This window comes from Leuciscus leuciscus (genome assembly GCF_965113295.1).
Source record: "Leuciscus leuciscus genome assembly, chromosome: 22".
Lineage (NCBI taxonomy): Eukaryota > Metazoa > Chordata > Actinopteri > Cypriniformes > Leuciscidae > Leuciscus > Leuciscus leuciscus.
Genome location: NC_138746.1, coordinates 22896900 through 22918397, shown reverse-complemented (window position 1 = coordinate 22918397; position 21498 = coordinate 22896900). Strand labels below are relative to the sequence as shown.

General features: G+C 37.5%; 1 protein-coding gene across 3 annotated transcripts in view; it reads right to left on the bottom strand.

The window, feature by feature from the left end:
- The window catches only part of LOC309486937 (uncharacterized protein), a 182420-nt gene that overhangs the window by 27614 nt on the left and 133308 nt on the right, over window positions 1-21498 (bottom strand). For all 3 annotated transcript variants that reach the window (XR_014201711.1, XM_082154416.1, XM_082154417.1), the window contains 19 exons: window positions 19961-20014; window positions 18704-18793; window positions 16400-16441; window positions 15643-15720; window positions 15376-15411; window positions 15135-15179; window positions 14922-14975; window positions 14685-14726; window positions 11684-11788; window positions 10552-10605; window positions 9461-9514; window positions 8727-8780; window positions 8532-8585; window positions 7590-7634; window positions 6374-6424; window positions 6214-6258; window positions 3588-3614; window positions 1257-1310; window positions 377-421 (listed from right to left, as the gene is read on the bottom strand). Coding sequence is in view for 2 of the 3 variants with exons in the window: in XM_082154416.1 (XP_082010542.1) it covers window positions 377-421; window positions 1257-1310; window positions 3588-3614; window positions 6214-6258; window positions 6374-6424; window positions 7590-7634; window positions 8532-8585; window positions 8727-8780; window positions 9461-9514; window positions 10552-10605; window positions 11684-11788; window positions 14685-14726; window positions 14922-14975; window positions 15135-15179; window positions 15376-15411; window positions 15643-15720; window positions 16400-16441; window positions 18704-18793; window positions 19961-20014 (1029 nt within the window). In the remaining variant the exon portion in view is untranslated. The remainder of the gene's footprint in view (window positions 1-376; window positions 422-1256; window positions 1311-3587; window positions 3615-6213; window positions 6259-6373; window positions 6425-7589; window positions 7635-8531; window positions 8586-8726; window positions 8781-9460; window positions 9515-10551; window positions 10606-11683; window positions 11789-14684; window positions 14727-14921; window positions 14976-15134; window positions 15180-15375; window positions 15412-15642; window positions 15721-16399; window positions 16442-18703; window positions 18794-19960; window positions 20015-21498) is intronic.

Below are 21498 nucleotides of genomic sequence, written 5' to 3'. Positions count from 1 at the left end.
AGGTTATATAAATGTAAAAATATGGAAAACATGCACGATCTTCATCATTGGCCAATATATTTATATTTTACTTGATACATTTTATTTAAATATTTACTATATTTAGCTTTTATTAAAGTTAGCTTAATAATGTATGTTGATATCAAACAATTTTTTTTGTGTGTATTGAATTAGAATATGCATTAAACAGCACTTAATAAATCTGCAAAATAAATAGGGTTTTCATGAAAATTTGTGCCACTGATATTGTGAAAATTGTGACTATACTTTATTTATTTACTACCTTTAATGCTCGTAGCTTATTGCCTAAACAATATACAGTTTAATGTGTATTAGTGTAATCTGAAAGCAGAAACATGACAACAGAAAGACTTACAGTAGGACCAGTAGGACCAATAGGACCAGGAAGCCCAGGATCACCCTTACAACACACAAACATACTCATGTAAGTCGAATCTTCAATGCAAAAACGCCTGAGAACATGTCGCAAAACACAATGATTTCTTTTCTTTCTGTTCTCAATACCAACTGTGCTTGACAAGTATCTTTCCTCCATATGCGCACTGCTGACTTTAGGAATTAATGAGCTGCTTTTAAGTTTTGGGGCACAGCATGCAAATAAACAGCTTGAGATCAGGCAGCCTCGTGGCAGTTGTGGAGTCGGCGAGCACGCAAAATGCTGTGACTACATCTTGACAAGTCCTTTTCTGGGAAGAGTGGGCGAGTTTGATGCCGCTTAAAGGAGGAAGCTGTCTCGAAAAAGAGTCTCCATGCACCAGCGCTCTGATACGTGCAGGAAGAAACAGTCGGTTGGACAGTTCTGTGGGCTCCATTTAATGAAGCCTATTATTTCAACCCTCTCTAGTATTCTCGTATTCATGGTCTTTCTCTTGAATTCCCGAGTGCTTTGACTAAGCACTGCGGTGAAATTAGAATACTAACAATGTTTGAATCAATTATGTCTAGCCGCTTTCCTCATCTCTCTGTCAGTCAAACACACACACACACACACACACACACACACACACACACACACACACACACACACACACACACACACACACACACACACACACACACACACACACACACACACACACACACACACACACACACGCCGAAACTGCAATGTCATGTCAAATCGTGAGAGTACAGAGTGGAACGTCTGGTTGAGCTGTTGGAAGCTGTGTGTAATCTGGGACGCTCGGAAAGTGTGAGAGAGCGTCCAGTGACACGGCTCATTCAAACGGGCTTACCTTAGCACCTGGCAGCCCCTCTAGTCCAGGTAATCCCATCAGTCCCGGCTCACCCTGGAATAAAAGAAACACATTCCAGCTCGGCACAGACACCTTCATGCGTGAAAGTCTGTCTGTGTGTGTCAGATTTGGGGAGTGAATAAGTAAAAGCGCCAATGCAACTAACTCCACTACAATTTTTATGAAAACTAACAAGCTAGTTATGAGTAGCAGAGAAATGCTATCATTTTGGGTCAGAAGTCAGAATGAGTTTGCGGAGAAATGCACAAATAGTGATTTTGAATCATGTTAGTTTTGTCGCAATTTAAAAAATTGTGCTAACTTTTACTGGACTACTTTTGGCCCTATGCACTTTTAATAAAGTAATGAAAATGTTCACCACTGTGTCACTTCTCAAATTCTGTATTGCGTTTAATAGCATTATAGCTTGGAATAAAATGGCAGGCTCTTTTGTTTTTACTAAAGCTAATTTAAAAGCTAGTATTTTATTCATTCTACATACATTACATTAAACAACACTTTTGGGATTATTTGACCAAATTTGGGGTGAACATTTTGGGACAATTTTGAACAAAATTAATAATTACTTGGTAACACTTTATAATAAGGTTCATTAATTAACATTAGTTACCTACCTTAGTTAACATGAACTAAGAATGGACAATACTTCTACAGCATTTATTAATCTTAGATAATATTAATTTCAACATTTACTAATACGTTATTGAAATCAAAGGTTGTATTTGTTTACATTAGTTAATGCACTGTGAACTAACATGAACAAACAATGAACAGCTGTATTTTGATTAACTTACATTAACAAAGATGAACTAAAATAGTAAAATAATGAACCTTATTGTAAAGTGTTACCAATTACTTTTAGGTAATGAAATGTTTGGTATTATTGAATTTAGTTACACACATTTACACAGTGTGTGTTTGTTTGTGTGTGTGTATAGGAATGGTTTTACTCTTCGTTAACATTATAATGGTTTCAAATGTAAAAATATGATGGATGGTCTAGACTGAGATATTAGATATTCTGGCTCAGGGACAAGGTAAAACAACCAAATCTGCACATAAATGTCATTTGGAAAGTGATGAAAGCATAGTAAAAAGTTTCCAAGTCAATTTTAATGTTACCTTCATATATATATAATATAAAAGAATTAAACATATATATATAATAAAAATCAACCCCTGGGACATAAAAGTGCCTGAAAAGTTGAAGAAATAATCTTAAATGATTGTATCACTGCAACGTTTTGGAGTCAAATAAAACTCAAAATGTATTTCTAGTGTATTTCGACTGATGGAACAGATCACAACAGTTTAGCTACCAAACTGGTTGGGGGACATGTGCGTAATTTATTTTAGCGACCCAACAAACACCAAACGCCATTTTTCCAGCATGTCACTGATTATTTCAATTAAAAACCACATATTTATCTTCGTCCTGACAAGAGCGTTGCGTTAACTCTAATTCTGTCGCATTACCATCCTGACAAAGCATTTACTTTCCCCCTTCCATTTTCATTTAGCCTGCCACGTTAATAAATCACACGTAGTTCGCCGTGAACAGAGCAGCTCGTAATTCAACCCCAAGTGATTGGCTGCTACCCCACACCGAACCCCTTCACGGAGCGCTGAAGAATCTGCGCTCTAGTGTCGTACATTATGTTCGTCTCATGCCTCAGTCGCTACTGACGGACAGCAGCGGGCGCCATGTTAACGGATTGCGACAGTAATTGTCGCGCGTGTAGATTGCCATGTATAACAGAGCGCAGGCCTACATGGAACCAAAAAAGAGGATCGACTGGAGACAGATGGGTGTAATTCTAGCACAGTGCTGGAGACTGCTGGGACCATTTATTCAAATGTCAAATTAGCATGGCGCTGAAAAATCGCTTCGTAAAAAAAAAAGACACACAAAAAATCAAAATTGCACCCGTGAGAACAGGAAGTGCCAGCTTTTTGCCAGTCGGAGCTGAATTGCCGCTATTGTAGGGGTCCGTCGCTGATGTGCATGTGCTTTTGTTGGGGGTGTGTGTGCATGTACAGCGGTTACAAAATCCCCCAAAGGCAGAGGAATATGCGGCGACAATTTGATTTAGGCGGCATTCCTGATCACTCCTATTGTTGTTGAGAATGCTGTGTGACTAAACTGTTGTGCTCGGCTGCTCTCGGGCTACTTCTGAGCCAGAAACTGTGATTAATGGAGACCAGCCAGAAAACGAGCGCTGGCCAGGCCTGTTTCTCTCAATCCACTGGCATAGAAGGACCACAAGGACGAGGACCATTTAATACAAATCACAGTGAAGCAACACTCACCATCCTTCCTTCATCTCCTTTGGGGCCCTGGAAGAGAAAAGGCACAGAATTAGCACATGAAACTGACCTTATTTCTCTGTGTGCTATCAATTAATCCAATCTGTGTAATTAGCTGGATGACATCTGCTTAGATATGCTGTCATACAGTAACACACTCAGACAAAGGACCCACGAGGGAATTATGTTGACAGAACTCTGTTCCAAAACCTAGTGAGCTGCCTATCTGACAAGACTGAGCATGATCCCGAATTTAAGAATCGAAGCTTTTGGATTTCATGAGTGTGAACTTGAACTGTACTAGCAACGAATCATAGGAATGTTTCATTGGCATAAATGTAACTCTACACCCTTGCCTCATTTAGTATACACGGTTCTAATAATATGCAAATTAGCCCCGATTCCACTCACTCGTTGATGATCAAACTTTGACGTGATAGGTTACCAGGTACTTTACGATGTCAGAAACACCAGCGATTTCAAACCGTGTTTTTTTAGACTGTCTTCGGTTCACTGCAGTTTTAAGGAGAAAATACTCAGCAATGGTGTTGACTTATGAATTTACACATGGTTTGTCTTAAAGCATATAAAAAAACACCTTATAGACATATAAACAACATCAAAAGCTTGATTTTCACCACATGGGGACTTTAAGGCATTCTGGGAAATGTCATGGGAAGTGTTCTTTCACCTCAGTTTGTAAAATGAAAGTGCATTTAATTGCACCCGGTGTTTTTATCCGTCTTTTTTGTCCACTTTCGACCACTTCTGTCCTGATTTCTTCGAGGGGATGGGTCAACGGGTGGGTAAATGCATGGGCTTGTTTGCTGGGATTTTCAGATCTTTTGATCTAATGGATGAAATAAGCTCACGCGTTTTACATATGAATGCGACCGGAGACGAGGGGGAGCAGCAGCTTTCGTTTCAGGTCTGAAAGCCGCAAGATCATGCCGAACGCAGTGAGTGTGTTAGAAATCAGGAATGGTGAGAGAACATTGTGCTTGGTGCATTTTTGTCTTCATACCAAACTTTAAATCAATGTTTAAATCCCGTCTGGCTAGCGCACTTCCCATGTTTGCGCGTTACGGGGCAGTCACACTACACTTTTCGTTCTATTGACTTCCATTCATATGCATGCGAATGTGTCAGACCGGAAACGCAAGGTTGAAGTTTGGTGAACTCCGACCTGACCAGGTCAAACTCTGATCGATACGTCATGACGTGACCTCTTGGCTGAATTAAAAGAACGATATTTTTGCAGTAAAGTCGAGTAGATTGCTTTTTTTTATTTATTTTTTTACATTTTGAGTGTATTACTATTTGTTATATGTTGAATTCATGTTTACAAAAAAGACGCTGCAGAGCGTGACATCATATCACGACTGTTACAGTGTTACATTCTCAAAGTGTAGTGTGACAGCGGCTTTAGGTCAGTATGCGGAGAGTAGGTGGTCTTTTGTGGCTGTGCGAACACATTCGACCACATGAGCGTCTACACCACGAAAGCAATCCGGTCTAATGCGTTTTCAACTGCCTCTGGAAGTGGTCGAAAGTGGACAATCTCGAAACATTTTAGATCCTGTTTACACCCGTATTTAGCGTCCACTTGTGATCCGATCGACAAAAACGCATCTTAATACCAGAGAGAGCTAGGTAGGGGATGGAGGATGCATGGATGGATGGGACGATGGATAGATAGATAGATAAATAGATTGATAGATAGATTGATAGATAGATAGATAGATGACTTGCATTCAAAAGCTAATTTTACCCTTTAGCACCCCAGTGAGCGAATATATCATGACTCTGCATGCTGTCATAACCCTGTCACATCATTCTGTCTCCCAACCACAAGCTTCTTGATTGTTCAAATGAAGTTCAAATGAAGTTTAAGTGATCTTTGTCTCAGTGCACTGCGGCACGTCAACAAGAGGAGCCACGTCCCACTTGGAACAGGTTCAGCTGAGGATAAACCCGAAACAAAGCACTCCGGGGGACTTGTAAGCAGCTCCTCGTGTCTCTCTCAGTGAGGAGGGAGATTGGAGAGTGTCCTCTTTCAGACCTGCTGATAAGGGTTTCGCATTTTTCAGAGTTCTGGGCGGTCTGGTAAAGATGGCCCAGGAGGGAATACACTCTTGTTCTTCATGGAAAGGAAGGACACATTACACACAGAGTAGATAAGTGTGCGTGTCGCTGTGTTGATAAGCTAATCGGATGATTCCACTAGGGCAGAAAAGCTCTTTTATATATATATATACAGCTTATATATTTCATTTTTTTCCCCCTGTTAAAGTGCTGCATTTCAATTACCCCTCCTTTACAAGCAGCTACATTGTTGACTATGTGTGACGGGTTTGTTTTGTCCTTTTCCCTTTGGGCTACTGTCATTGTCTGAGTTTCAGATTTGTGTCTGTGTGGCCGTGATCCGTCCTTCAAAGAATGCTGCGTAAAACTCTTGAAAACAGCAGCTAAACCGAATACAGATTCCCAAATCAATGTCGCTTCTTTGTGTATTGACATTTAAACTTCATTAAAAGTGCAACAACTGATTCCCTGCGGTAGGTTAACTTCAAAACAGCTATTTGTTTTATGTGGGATATAATTTAGAAAATAAATAAATAAAACATACAGAGGGCCCGGGTGGTCCGGGTTGGCCTGTATTAGCCGCTCCATTCTGTAAAAAAAAGAAAAAAAAAAGAAAATAGTTTATCAAAAATGAACAATATGACAAATTAAAATTACATATTAAAATGCCGTGACTATGTTTTAGTATCAGGCAAAAGTTTTACCTGAAGCTTATAGAGACTGCTCATTCCATTGCCCTCTGCAATTGGAACACCCTGAAAAGAAGTAAAAAAAACACACAAAAAACACACACCAGTCAATATGATATTCTTGTGTCCAGATGTGTTTGAGTCTCTCCTTCAAATATAAGTCAATGAGATTTTTCTCCAGTTTTATCATTCACCGGGCGATAAAATCAGTAAGGAAAGTAACACTTTAGTTTAGGATCCAATTCTCACTATTAACTAGTTGCTTATTAGCTTGCATATTACTAGGATATTAGCTGTTTATTAGTACTTAGTTTTAAATCATATTTTATACATCAGGCTTTTATAGACAATATAGTATGATATAGTGAGGATATGGAGTTCACACTTGAGGAGTTGGAAAAAACACCTCAATTTTATTCAGACGACTAAATTAAAATAAATAAGTAAATAGAATAATAATGCAATTTGGTGCAGATGTTATTTAAAGGACCAAAAAAAGGATGAAATTGTATGTAAAATCAAGTAAACCTAAATTGCTTCTGTCCAGTAAGTGTTCATCTTGAAATATTACTAACAATATAAAAGTGATACATTCGTTTATTTGATAAAAATCATTAAAGATTTCACTGCAAAAAGACATACCCAAACCTGAAGAGAGACATTTTTTAGAATTATAATAAAATGCCTTTTACTTTTACTAAAAAGGCATGTAGATGATTGTGTACAACAGATTTTTATGGCAAAGATTTTATCATGTTGATAATTTAGAGGCCTATGTATGAAATATGATAGATTAAGCTTTATAGGGTTAATCACTAAACTTTGTCGGGAGAGCATACAAATCGCTATTAACTGTGAATCTTTCAGATCTTTGTAAGCAATTACAAATACAAATTTACAAATCAAGTTTCCCTGGGATCTCATATATCATTTATAGCTAAAGTGTGCATTTCCCCCCCTCTGTTTTCTATCTCTTTCAGAGACAACTATGAGTAAACCATTTTTTTAAACCATTCGAGTACTTGAGTAAAAGTACAGATACCCTAATAAAATATCTATATGGTTGTGACCAATGACAAACAAGTGGAAGTGTTATGGAAAACTGTTGGAAAGCATTCATCAATTCCGTTTTCAATTCCTAGCGATGGTGAAAATGCACACTTTAAACTTCCACACCTTTAAATTTCAAGCTGAGTCAGCCTAAACACTTGCAATCAGCATCAGAACTTACAGGAGGTCCAGGAGGTCCGGGTCTGCCTTGCGGTCCTTCGCTGCCCTGGAATAAAAAGACATTTCTTTTATTTACATGCGTAGCACAAACTCTGCCTCTCCAAACACAGTGTGTGATTGCATTGAGAGTCAGGGCCAACGCCATACGGCAGTGTTAGCAAATGGTGTGAATAATAACAGGATTCAGATAGAGCCTTTGGAAGTTGTGGATAGACTTGGTGCCCCTTAGCTCTTATTGGATTGGCTCTCAGTGGAGCCGACCAGCTGATGAAAACGGTGAAAAATGCCTCTATTCCTTTTCTAGTACATATCTGCACACTGCAGGGCACCGTACAAGCTCGTCGAACACATCGAGCGGCATATTCACTATCTCCCGCTAACCGTTTGTGAGAGCATTACTCCAGCTGTTTATCAGACAGTGTGTGTGACTCATACAGATGCTGATGGGTCAAAGAATAATAATGTTGGGGAAAGTGAAAAACCGAAGAAGATGTTTATCACGTTTTGTCTTTATCCCACTCTGAAATTCAATATAATTGCAGAATATTTAAATAAGTTTTAAAATTATATGTATAATATAATGGATGACATAATAATATACATAATTTAATTTTGTTTGGTCTTTGAGTAAGTAATGACAGCATTTACATGTTTGGATCATTATTTCTTCAATTCTCATGTTTGTGCTAAATCTGTACACAAAATTAGCAATTTTAAAGCTTAATAAAATGATACAAGGCCACCATAAAAGCGGTCCATTTGCACTATTTGTCAGGTTTTCTGAGGCCACATGATCATTTTTGTCAAAACAAATTTTTATTTGTTATTAACTTTTCCATCAACCTCAGCCCTCAAATAAGATGGTTTGGAATAAAATCATAAAAAAGGTCCTTAATATTATATTAAAATCTTAAAGAAGAAATGATAACTAGATTATGCTTACCCGTTCTCCCTTTGGTCCTGCGGTGCCAACGGGTCCTGGTCTCCCAAGAAGTCCCTGGATGCAGAGGAACATGCGTAAGGATCATTTTGATTAGACACAACGTTGGGAAGAAAAAGATTGCCAAGGAAATAAACTAAGCCCCATATCGAAACCATGAAGCCATAATAACATTTCTTTTTATTGGGAGATCCTCACCGGTGCACCCATACGGCCTGTGGATCCAGGCAATCCTGGCACACCCGGGGTCCCCTGGAACAGAGAATTTCAGATCTCAGCTCAAAACTCAACTTAAAACTAAAATCTCAAAACTCAAAAAAAAAAAAGTAGTGATAATAAATTGAATTCTGTAACCCCGGACCAGTCAACTGCGAGCTTGAGGCTAGACTTCAACAACATTAAAATGAAAATAATTGAGCTGAAAATAAATTCCTATTTTAATTTGAATAAAATTCCATTGGTCCAACTGTCTTAGACTAGCGAAATACAGCTCCATATAATGTTGGTATTACTACAAATGCAAATGGATAATTTTTTTATTTAAAGTTTCTTAAATTTGTATTTGTTCGTTGTCTTTCAATATTATTTGAAAACCTACAAGGTACAAAGTATTTTACTACCTAAAAGTAAAACCTTAAAGTTACGAACTATGCAATTATACAGGTTTTCCTGTTTTTTTTCTATATAAGCCCTGACATGTTTGATTATACATACGCTTGCTTGTAAAATATGCTTGGTTCTCAAAAAAATAAAATAAAAAAATAATTTATTTCAGACAGACAGGGAAAATAAAATGACTGGTGAAGCTGTATAGTAGTCAACCATGACGCATTGGACAGCTCCACTAACTATAACAGGATCCATTTAGTTATGTCGCACTGCACCAAGCCGCACACATACAGTGTACACACAGTGTTATTCTGATAACTCACCTCATCACCCTTGTCCCCCATCGGACCAGGAAAGCCTCTCTCACCCTTCACTCCCTATATGATGACGAGACAGATAAACAATAGTTGAGACAGGAAGTACACACTTTTGACTAAGTTTCTCTCTAAAGAATGTTCTCATACATTATTAATGCTTTTCCTTTGGCCTCAGTTCTTGCCTGTCAATGAATGTCTCACATTCAGGCACTGTACTGTACTGTACATAAACGAATTTTTTTGCAATTGTTGCACCATTTATAAAATATTTACCTCACAATTCCTTGTTGTAATGGAGGAAATGCATGTGATTGTACTTCCTAAAAGAATTACAGCTAAAGGGAAGTCTGTGAATATATGAAGAGTTCAGATGCAAAAGCCTCTAAATGCCATCTGAAATTTTCTCATAGAATGATCATTTTTATCAAGCTTGTGTATTTAAGTTCAATAATTTCACTTAAATGACAATTAATAGGTAATCTTCATTGCCATTTAAGTGAAATTATTGAATTTAAATATACGAGCTTGATAAAAATGATCATTCTATGAGAAAATTTCAGATGGCATTTAGAGGCTTTTGCATCTGAACTCTTCATATATACCGGTATACGAAGTTCTGGCATGAAACTCTAGATGGCGTAAGCTGATAGGTCCTAACTCAGTTTGCTATCGATCGCATCGTAATCTACATAGTGAAGCTGATTGGTTGCTGTTGCATCAGCAGCCAATGAGCTGCGGTTCAACATTCAAATACTGGTAGTGTTGCTGTTAGCAGTGCAGAGCGCTTTCAGAAACCCTCCACCTTCCCCAGCTCCACCTGTATAGATCTTCTATGGGGGTTCATTCATGTATGATACATGTGCAGCAGCAGCAGCATGTCTTACATGCTCAACGCGATGTCTGTGAATGTATTGGCAAGTCTCTGTACTTGCTCTGCAGCAGCAGCATAGCAGATCTATTCCGCCAAGACCAAATACATTAACATTGCCATAACCATTACCATGCCAATCTCTCCAAGAATTGTCATGACAGAACTGGGGCTCATGTCTACTGATCACATGATTCTTTTCTCTAATCTAAGATTTAGGGTGGCTTACCTTCGGACCCTCTTTTCCGGGATTACCAGCTGGGCCCCGCAGACCCTGATCCCCCTGTTGAAGCCAACATAGAACGTAAGAAGCCAGATCCACAGGACAGACACAAGAATATGCAGTGGCCCAGAATATTATTTGAACACTTAAAGCTGGAATACACTACATAACTTTATGATGTCCAGAGAAAAACTGGCCGTCATAAAGTCAAAAACTGAGGACCATACAGTACCAGACTTTCTAATCATTCCGAACACAACAAACTCACGCATTACCGATTAAACAAACTGGATTTGGATCTACAGATTACATTGGGAGTTAGAGATGAGGGGCGTCGTCAGTTGTTTTGTTTATGCTGAAGAGTCAAATATTGTGTTTTGTTAATGTACTGTTCTGTTCATTGTATTGTTATTGTATTTGTACAGTATGTTATTGCAACACTAGTAGATGGAGGGCCACTTCTGTTTTAGTAGCGAAGCGTCATACACTACGATAAGTTCTAAAATTGCCTCAAGATATTAAACATGTTTGACATCCTCCAACTGGATGGAATCATATTCTGTAGCCAAAAAAGAGTCTGCGCCCATCATACACTACACAATTGTCTATGAAATCTGTCAACTCCGACTGCCCAAAAGACTTTTGGCAACTATTGTCGACTCGTCCAGACTGCAATTTGAGGAAAAAATCTGAGCAAAAGTCATGTAGTGTATTGCACATTTAACGTATGAATGTCATCACGTCAGAGAAAAACAAAACAAAAAAAAACAGGATTCATTTTAAAGAAAGACAAAACAAGCTAATATTGCAAGCAAAACATTTCAAGTTATTGTAATTGTGCTGCAGAAAAGGGAAATTAGTTTGCAGATTTGGTATCTAATACAATAACTTTCATATATTTTTAAGAATGACTTTTGATACTACTTGGGGCTGTTCTAGAGCAATTTTTTTTATCTTTATATTATATACACATGTATATAATAAAAAAACTGGACTGCAGAAATGACTGGTGTATTTGTGTCTGCAAAAATCATTCATTGCATCAGCCAGAAAAGATGACAGCACTCAGTGCTAGAGAATCTCATGGGGAGAGACAGAATATTAATTAGTGAGGAGATGAAATTGAAGCCAATTTTACCTTTTCTCCATCCATTCCTGGGATACCTAGAGCTCCAGATGAACCTTTTTCTCCTTTCTGCCCCGGTAGTCCTGGTATTCTGCTCTGACACACACTGCAGGCGTTCTGTCAACATCACATACACACGCACACACACAGTAAGGTGCAGCAATCCAACTTTTTCTCCTTTAATCTCTTTCTCCTTCTGTTCAGATGAGCTCCGAATGCAACACATTTTAAAATGATGCTTTCTCTTATATGTCCACAAATAAAAGAAAGGATCTGCCATTTAGAAATGCATGTGATTAAATGCAGATGAGAAACGTAATTTTTTTTGTCTGTGCTTTTTTTTTTTTTTTGCATAAAGAAATTTGAGCAAATTTGCATTTCAAATGCAAACCTATCGAGGTTTAAAATACATACCATAGATCTTAGTAAATTGCCAATGCATAAAACAGTGTAAATTATTGGTCTTCTGATTAGCCAATTTATCAAAATGAAGAATTTTCTCAAAATAGTAGTACAGAAAAAGAAATGATCATTCATCTTCGTATTTTACTTCAACATGGTTTGAAATTTCACTAATGATTCAACTTTTCCTTTGACATGGAATGCAGTTTTCTCACTGGAACCTTTTTATTTTGAGATGTGATATTTCTATGACTCTGTGTCATAAAGCTTTCTTCCAATTTCATTGGAGGATTCATTTTACCTCAATCTCATTTCCACTAAAGGACAACTGAAGTAAAACATGACACTGTTTACCACACTCTTCCTGTGGAAATACACTAAACAGACTTCAGTGTCCTTATTTGTGTTTATGAGCTCTACACACATTTATCTGTTTCTGTATATTGACCTTAATTGCATATCTGTATAGAATTCATGTATGCTTTTACCAGCTTTCAGAGACACATTATGGCAGAGCAATCTAGCTTTGCACATTGCTAAAAAGCTAAAGGTCAAACCCAGAGATACAAACAACTTGTTAAAAGGTATGCATTAGGGAAGTACTTTTTTTTCTCAAAGCCCTTTTCCTCCAGATTTTAACCTTGTCAGCCTGATGCTTTCAACTCAATACATTTGCCCAATGATACAGAGAGAAACAGGAAAAGCAAAAGCGAAGGCGCTTTCAAAAGCAGTTTTAAACTCGGGGGCAAAGTAAGCAACCTTTTTCTCTTCTGCTCATTAAAGAATGTAACTGTATACCCGGGAAGCGGAATCAAAGGTTTACCGTAATGGGTCGCAGGGATAGCGCTGACATTTCACACTGGATGCACTTTTCGCGCATGGCACGAGTGTATCTGAAGGTAGCAATTTACTAGTGCATTAGTCCAACCTGCTCAAAAAGTGTAGGACGATTCAGGAAGTGCATTTATATTTGTGTTCTTTGTGCAAGACTAGCAATTAGCAAAATAGCATGTGACCTGATATAGCAGCTGAAGTTTAGCAAAACATTATTCGAAATATTTTGAAAAGGGAGAAAATGTAACAAAAACCTGCTTTGACATTTTTAGATTTGGCTATAAAAATATGTATCAGAGCATCACTAAATAAATAAGATTAATTTATATAAAGGAATAGTTTAGCCAACAAAATGTTGTTAGATGTTAGCAAGAACATCAGAGCTGCTCAATTCAATACAAAGTGAATGATGAATTATACAGCTAAATGTACAAAATTATTTCTAAAATCATCAAATGTATGTACTTTTATAGCATTTTTCTGTTCACATTCATCCACATTTGTAGTGTAAAAAAAGAGCATCTTGAACATTTCACAGAAGACAAGTCATAATCCGAGGAATGATATGAGTGTGATGATTTTTTTTGCCTTGGTTGAATTATTAATTTAAAGCTAGAGCAGGCAGTAATTTTCATAAATATCATGAAACTCATCACGAAACTCCCGTCAGATCCTGAAAGCAATCAATAAGCGGTCTAAATATTTGTAAACAAAAAAACATATCTTCTGAGGAAGTCTCAGGACCAAAAAATGTCCGTCCAATCATTGCATTCGGTCCGAATCGATTGATAGGATGTCCTACCTGCCTGTCAACCTGTATTTCTACACTTCCGTGCACCCTGCTTCCATCAAGCTATCTATCTATCCATCCATCCATCCATCCCTCCATCCATCTCTACATCTTTGGCTCCAGCTCCAATTCAAACTCTATAGAAACCAGCCCTGCGCTTGCTTGTTCTTTTGACATTCAAGTATGTTTTAATGCATTTCCTTTTCTTTGTGTATACATCTAAACTGGAGATGAACTACAGTACATTAGCTACTGTAAGTAGCTCAATGTGTTGTTGTGGTTGACGGTTCACTCCCAAGAATCTCAGAATTTCAGCAAATGGGCATTTATCTTGTCAGAAGTTTCTAGTCGCAAAGAGATGAATGATGCCCAAACAGAAACATAAAGAGCAGTGGAGGAGGAAGACAGATCAGAATGTACTTATATGCACGAATTAAAGGGAGAGCAAAGAGTGAACGTTGAAAGAGTGTTTCTTTTTCTAAGCGCTGAATATACAGTACAAAGGTTTCAAAACAGCAATAGACAGCAATTAAATAATTTATAAAACACATTTAAAAGTTACAAAAAAATTGGGCTTTATATACCCTCTGACTAAAGTCTGTCATTTGTGTTTTGTTACTCAGGTAGTATGTATAATAGGAAAGGCAATGCTTCTAAAATCTTTCATTTTTATAGAGGGGAAAATACGATTCCTCTAGGTAACACAGGGTAAGATCTGTCTTAAGATCCATACTCAATCTCACTGAAGGGAACACAGTTTTAAATATCTGTTTAAATATCTTCGGTTTGAGAGGTCAGGTTTCAAATTCTGCAAAAGTCTTTCTGATATGCATCTAAAAGGAAACTTTTTGGGGTGCATGAGGTCTAACTGTAAATTCAGCATCTTTTATTTATTTATCTTAGCACTGTTCACTAAAAATCATACTTCTAATGTTTAGTGTCCAATAGACTGCAGTAGAAATAAGTGCACAGGAGGACAGACAGTACCTTCATTAATGTCCCCATGTCTCCCACAATGGGTAGTGCTGTCTGAAAGGGAAACATTATTTAGAGCAGCATTAGATACAACATTAAAAATGAGATGCAACACAAATATTTATTATATTCTCCATCAAGTGCAATGTCAACTATTTTCATTAGCGGAGCAAAAACAAACAAAACGGCTGTACAACTCGATATTAACTTCATGTTTATAAGACTGTTACGAAATAAAATGTTACGAACCGGTTCTCCGGGAGGTCCAGGGGGTCCTGGTCTGCCTTGTGGGCCTGGAGGTCCCTTTCAGATTAAGAAACGCATACATGTATGAATATAAGAATATTCAAGGTATTTAAGAATTCTTCAAAAAATATAATTCATGCATATAGGGATTTACATAGTGGGATATGTCCACCTTTTGGCATGATATCCTTGCAAAGATTTAAAAGCACTTCTCACCATATTTCCTGGCAATCCAACAGTGCCTGCAGGTCCACGAGGACCCTGTGAAAATAACACCATCATGTTAATTCCCGTCCTTGGCTTCAACACAATCTAGATTCAATCTCTGTGTTAACTTGTTTAACTTCTAGAGTTTAACATCTAGAAAAATATATAATGTCGAGGTATAAATATATTATGCGCAGTGCCAAAATGTACATGCTTTGTTTACATTTTTGGATGTAAATGAATCCTTTACCTGAAATCCTGTTTCCCCTTTAGGTCCCATCAGACCCTATAAAAAGAAAATGTAAAAAAAACAAAAAAAAAACAATTTCCTATTAATCACTACACTTATCTTATAATACTATTGTTTTCGGTGTGACATGCATTTACTAAAATGCTAAACTCTAAAGCTACTTGGAATGCTTTTATATAGTTGGGTGCACTATCACTGTAAATAAATGAAGACTATTTGAGTGTTTGTGAAGGACAATGAAGTTGAATTTAAAAACAAACTACATACAGGGCGTCCGGTGATTCCAATCCCAGGTTCTCCTTTCTCTCCAGGATCTCCAGGTACTCCAGGTACACCTCGCTCACCCTGGCAGAGAGAACCACCGGAAAAAGTTCATACAGCTAAACTAAATAAACTCGGGTTGAGCGAGTCCAAAATTCAGTACTCGTGTCAAAATTCAGTCAAAAGTAATGACAGTTTATGCAATAAGACTTGGCTGAATAATTATTGTGGTTTAAAATGAATTTGTTTCCACAGCAACATCATTAACATCTTCAGCCATTATCTAGTAATATATTTAACATGAAACATTTACAAACAGATGCTTACACAGCAGTAAAAAAGAAAGAAAAGAAAGAGATTAATGAAGTGTCTAGCATAAGCAAATCATTTATGACAGCATGAAACTGGTTTAAATGAATGCTCTGGGTTCAACACAAGTTAAGCTCACTAAAGACAATTTCAACTTGTAACTTGTTTGAACCTGCAAACACAATATTTCATTGTTTGAGAAATGATATTCTCTGGTAATCAACAATGTCACTGATGAACCCAGAACTTTCCTTTAAATTATTCACCTCACAATGCTGATATTTCTTATCACACTAATAAAAAAAGAAAGAAAAAGTGGACTAAAAGACATAGCGAAATACAGCACAGGGTAATGTGACTGATATGAACTCTGGGGCTGTTACTTTGCAGATAAACTTCACAAGCGCAAAATGGAATACTAAAATAAATTTAAAAAAAGTTCACAGTAACCAACCTTAGGACCCCGTGACCCCCGTGGACTAGACACGGCCTCCTCCTAGAGCAAAACAAGAGATGAAATACAACTCAAATGAATACCATGTCTTAGAACTTACGTAAGATTCTATTTCAGACAGATAAATAGACACAAGTGATGAACTGAGAAACTTTTATTGAAATAGTTGTCTGTAAAATCTCTGAAAATCAGTGTTCAGGAATAGTAAAAGTAGTGATGCTACTAAAGCCATAAAATAACGAAACAGAGAAAGAATATATATATATATGAAAACATATGAGTTACTGTCAGGCTACTAAGCAAACTACTTTTTCTAAACCACTTCAAATTAGTAGCTTATTGCTTGACAAGATACATTTTTACATTTTCCTCAACATCGCTAAATATTGCATGGCCTTGTTTTGACAGCAAATTTTTAATTTCTCAGTGTGATTTGCAAGTGATACTGTAGGCGCCGACAGTGCAAAAGAGTTACAGTAAGCATTATTTGCTATAAACCACTGATGGAAAATTGATTTTTGTGGTCAGCAAGAATTAGATTAGCAAGTAGTTTTCGCATTGCAGACTTTTTGCATCCCGTGAAGTCGTAATACAGGATACTGTTTTTCAGGATATAGTGAACTGATTAAATAAATACAGCAAGGCCTTTTTAAGAAGTTGGATTAAATGGAAAAGTGTGTTAAAAGTAGTAATAATAATGTAAACATCCACTTTCACAATCCAAATGGATCAAGTTTAAAGTTTTATTTTCTATTTAAATTATGTAATATCATTATTATTATTATTATTATTATTATTAATAATAATAATAGTGCAGAATGAGACCAGGAATGTGCATTAAACTGTGAATAGTGTCAGTTTTGATTTAATTTCGTTCACTCATGAATTTCTCTTTTTCTCTTTTCCACTAAAACGAATGAAGGTGGCTGATGACTTAATTCTATATTGATTTCAGACCAACAAACCATCATTCATCAGACCAACAAGTGCTCTGTCTGCCCACCACCCATCTGTCTATATGCTTCATGCTGGATGTCTTGCCACCATTACAGTTAATATGCAGTTTATCTCCTTCTCTCGCAAACAAACTTAAGTCCAGCTGGCATCTAACTAGCACGAAAACTGTGAAATTGGTTGTCCCGTCGGTTGACCCCTTTCACATTTCCGGGTTTCTCAGAAGCGGAAGTCGTCATAATTGGGTCGTCAAACTTCTATAGCGGTGAATGAGAGGCTACATTAAATACATTTTATGTTTCCATTTGCTCAAATAGCAAAATAAATAATCCACAATAGTGTTTTTACAACTTTCAAAAGAGGAAAAAAATGGAGAGAGATTGATAACGGCAGTCAAAAGAGCGACCAATAGCAAACTACAACCATCAAATACCCAATCAAGTCATATATTTATTTATTTTTTCATTCGAGAAGCAGTTTCACTTGGATATACGTCACAATAGGGAAGGAAAGTTGATCGTAACTTCTGTTTCATGGCAACTTTAAATAGTGATGATCGTACTACATCACAAACTAGAAATGTGACTCAATAACATCCCAGAATCTATTAGCTCTTTCTTGACATGTTGTCTCCCAAAAAAATTTAAATTGAGATTTCTGAGAGATTTAAGACTGGTAACTTGGCCAATCTGAGCACAGTCTGAGGCATTAGTCGTGTTTCCATTACCCTTCAAATTGTGCAAGTTATTGCGAATTGAAAATACGGCAATTTCGCAAAAAAGTTTTTACACTCGCATGAGGGTTTTTCAGGCAATTCGAAAAAGGAATATCCGCAAAACTGCAAAAGAAATAGTTTTTTGTTGGTGTTTTTTTTATCTGCGAAAACCAAGATGTCGGACACTGAAGCAAAAACCTTGATTTGCTGTCATTTAATCTCACAGGTGTCTAAGAGAAACAATCGAGCTATTTAACAGATCTGATTGGTGTTTTCTCTCTCTCATGGCATGAACAGGTGACAGGTGTTCCATTAGGATAGTTTTACCAAAGCGGTGTTTTAGCATGAACAGTTTTTCATTGTCACAGCTGAAAACAAGGAGCTGTCATCAATAACCCCGGCTGCTGGCGGACCAAGAACGTGCAGCAATGTCTCACATTAGCTGTCGCATATATATACAGGCATATTTACGTCATTGTCAGTGTGTCTGAGCTGTCACCAACGCGGTGGGATGTTGGATAAGTGTCGAGTGATATTCTGTTTGTGTCTATAAGAGGTGCTGAAAGAGAAGATATTGAGTGGGGAACATGCAGGTGACGTGAAAGAGAAACACAGGAATGGTGTTGTGTACCTACCCCAGTGCAAAGTCCGACAGAGCAGGGCTCTCCAGGTTCACCCTTGAGGCCCTGGGGGCCTATCGGTCCTGGTGCTCCGCCTGCATCACCCTGCAAACACACACCGACAGCTGGCATTTAGAGACGCTGTCACCTCCGGTTTGTCACTTGACAGGTTGAGGAGCACCGCACAAATGCACACACATGCTCGCCTTCACACGCACATACAAAAACAAGAGCTGGACGTAAATATCACAGACATCCGGGGCAAATGCCACCAACCTGGAAGCACCTCTTGCAGCTTTAGAGTCTTAAAAAGCTCACTAAACATCCGCTACGCTGAACTCACTCACGTCATTGAAAACGCTGTAATGATTGTGAGATATTGAAAGCATTTTCGCCAGTCGACTTTCTAACAATAACTTAAATTTTTGCGGTCAGAGCAAAAATGAATGAATCAAACATATTATTATTATTATTGGAGGAAAATTTAATTACATACTTTTTTTCAGCAATTGAAATATAATAAAATATAAATGTAAACAACTTAAATTCAAAAAGTAGCAATTAACTGAAATAAAACCAGCTTAACAAAAAATAAAAAGACAAAAACAACAAAAGCACATCTAATCATTAAACCTTAAAAAATAAAAGGATAAAATAAAATAGACCATTCAGAAGATTAATACATATAACAGTATATAAATAATACTATAATAGTCTATAAATAATACAAAAATAAATAACACTGATACACGATAGTTTTAGTGGAAGACTGACCTACTGAAAAAGACATTTTGCATATCTTGTTTTAATTATAATCATTATTATTAAGTCCTCAGGTTCTGTCACTAAAAGTAATAATAAATTAATTAATTTGCTAAGTGTTTACCCATTCTTTAGTTCTTTAAATCATCTGAGGATCAATTTTGCTAAAGGCCTTCAGATCAGAGGTAGTAGTGTACTTTAGACTGGATATCCAGTTTCATTATGCTTTCCCGTATCTCTACACACATTGCATTATGACTTCCAAAGAACCCCAATAAATCACAAACATAAAGCAATAATTCTTTGAGATATAACTGAAACTATTCCAGCATACAGCTTTTTATCCGCTTACAGCTGGTGCAAACCGTCGAAATGTACAAGCAAAGCACAGCTCAGTGAAGCCTAATGTGAACATGACCTTCTGCACACGCAGAAACATGAAAAATATCACGCTAGAAAAATGTGGCCCCAGTCACGGTGTACTTCCAAACGCACAATGCTCTAGCGTACCTTTTCTCCTTTCATTCCGTCTTTTCCAGACAGTCCTGGCTGACCGGGAGAGCCCTGAAAAAAACACACAAAAAAACAGGAGCGATAAGACACATGCCTATCAGCTTTAGCAGTTCCTTTTTTTTCTTTTTGGATTTGATCCCAAACATCCCCCATCCCTGTGTCCCCATCTTTTTTTGGGATAAAGGCAGATGCTTGTTAGCAGAAGCAGGTGCCGAGAACAGATTGTGATGCTGATGCTGTTTCCTCTCACACGTAGAGAATTCAGATGTACCCGTCCCTGCAAATTAATTTTCAGATTACTGATTGATTACTGATTGTCTGCGCAACAATTTACAGCTCTGCATCCTCGTTTTTCTCGCCTCTGTTATTTATACGCGCATTGTCTTTTTCCTGTGTGTGAGCGAGAGTGGGAGAAACTAAAAGGTTGTGGAGAGCGTGATGAAAATGAAACTAGATTTTTACGTTTTCGTGGAGTGTTTGCCCATGCAAAATTCCCTGTTATTACGCTAAGACGTTGTGGATGATTGCGAGAGCCTTGCAATGCGGGTTGCTTAGATATTCTGAGGGGTGTTTAGTGCGCTGCTATGTGATTGCTAGGGTTTTCTATGTGGTCAAAAGACTTCATCCCCAAGTCTCTACACTCTTAAAAGGCCTCTTTATTGACATATGGTTCAGTGAAGAACCTTTAAAGCAGGGGTCTCCAAACTCGTTCCTGGAGGGTCACTGTCCTACAGAGGTTAGCTCCAACCCCAAATAAACACACCTGAACCAGCTAATCAGTGTCTTACTAGGCCCTATGATGACGTATGATGATAGTATGTCACGCGTGACCTTTCAACGTGATTACGTCATGTGTGTCGCATCACAGCTAGTGCAAGCCGAGCTTTTGTGGTTTAAAAAGTATATTTTTAAGTATATATGAAAATGACTGATGGTTTGGCTAGATAAGACCCTTATTCCATGGCTGGGACCGTGTAGAGCCCTTTAAAGCTGCATTGAAACTGCAATTTGGACCTTCAACCCGTTGGTTCCCATTGAAGTCCACTATATGGAGAAAAATTCTGGAAAGTTTTCCTCAAAACCCTTCATTTCTTTTCGACTGAAGAAAGAAAGATGTGAATATTTTGGATGACGTGGGGGTGAGTAAATTAATTCTGAAGTGAACTACTCCAAAAACAGCCAAATGATTAGGTCCGATTATATCCTGTCAATCAAATGGGGACGGAAAAACATGTCAGACTGCAAATCATACTCTGTGTGAAGCCTTTTGTGTTGAATTGAGGGCTGCCAAAGTAAATGCAACAACAATAAAATAAAGTAGGCTCTATTTGACCCTATGAATCACCCGTAGATCAAGCCAGGGTTGCCAGGTCCGCGTTTTTTTCCTACACCAAACATTATTTGTAACACGCCTCCCATCCAATAATCGCAGAGCTTTGTTCTGTTACTTCTGATAAGAAACAAAGTCTCTGTCCACTGTATCACAAAATAAATGCAGTTTTGACGCTCTTAAATGTGGCCCTTAAAAAGTATTT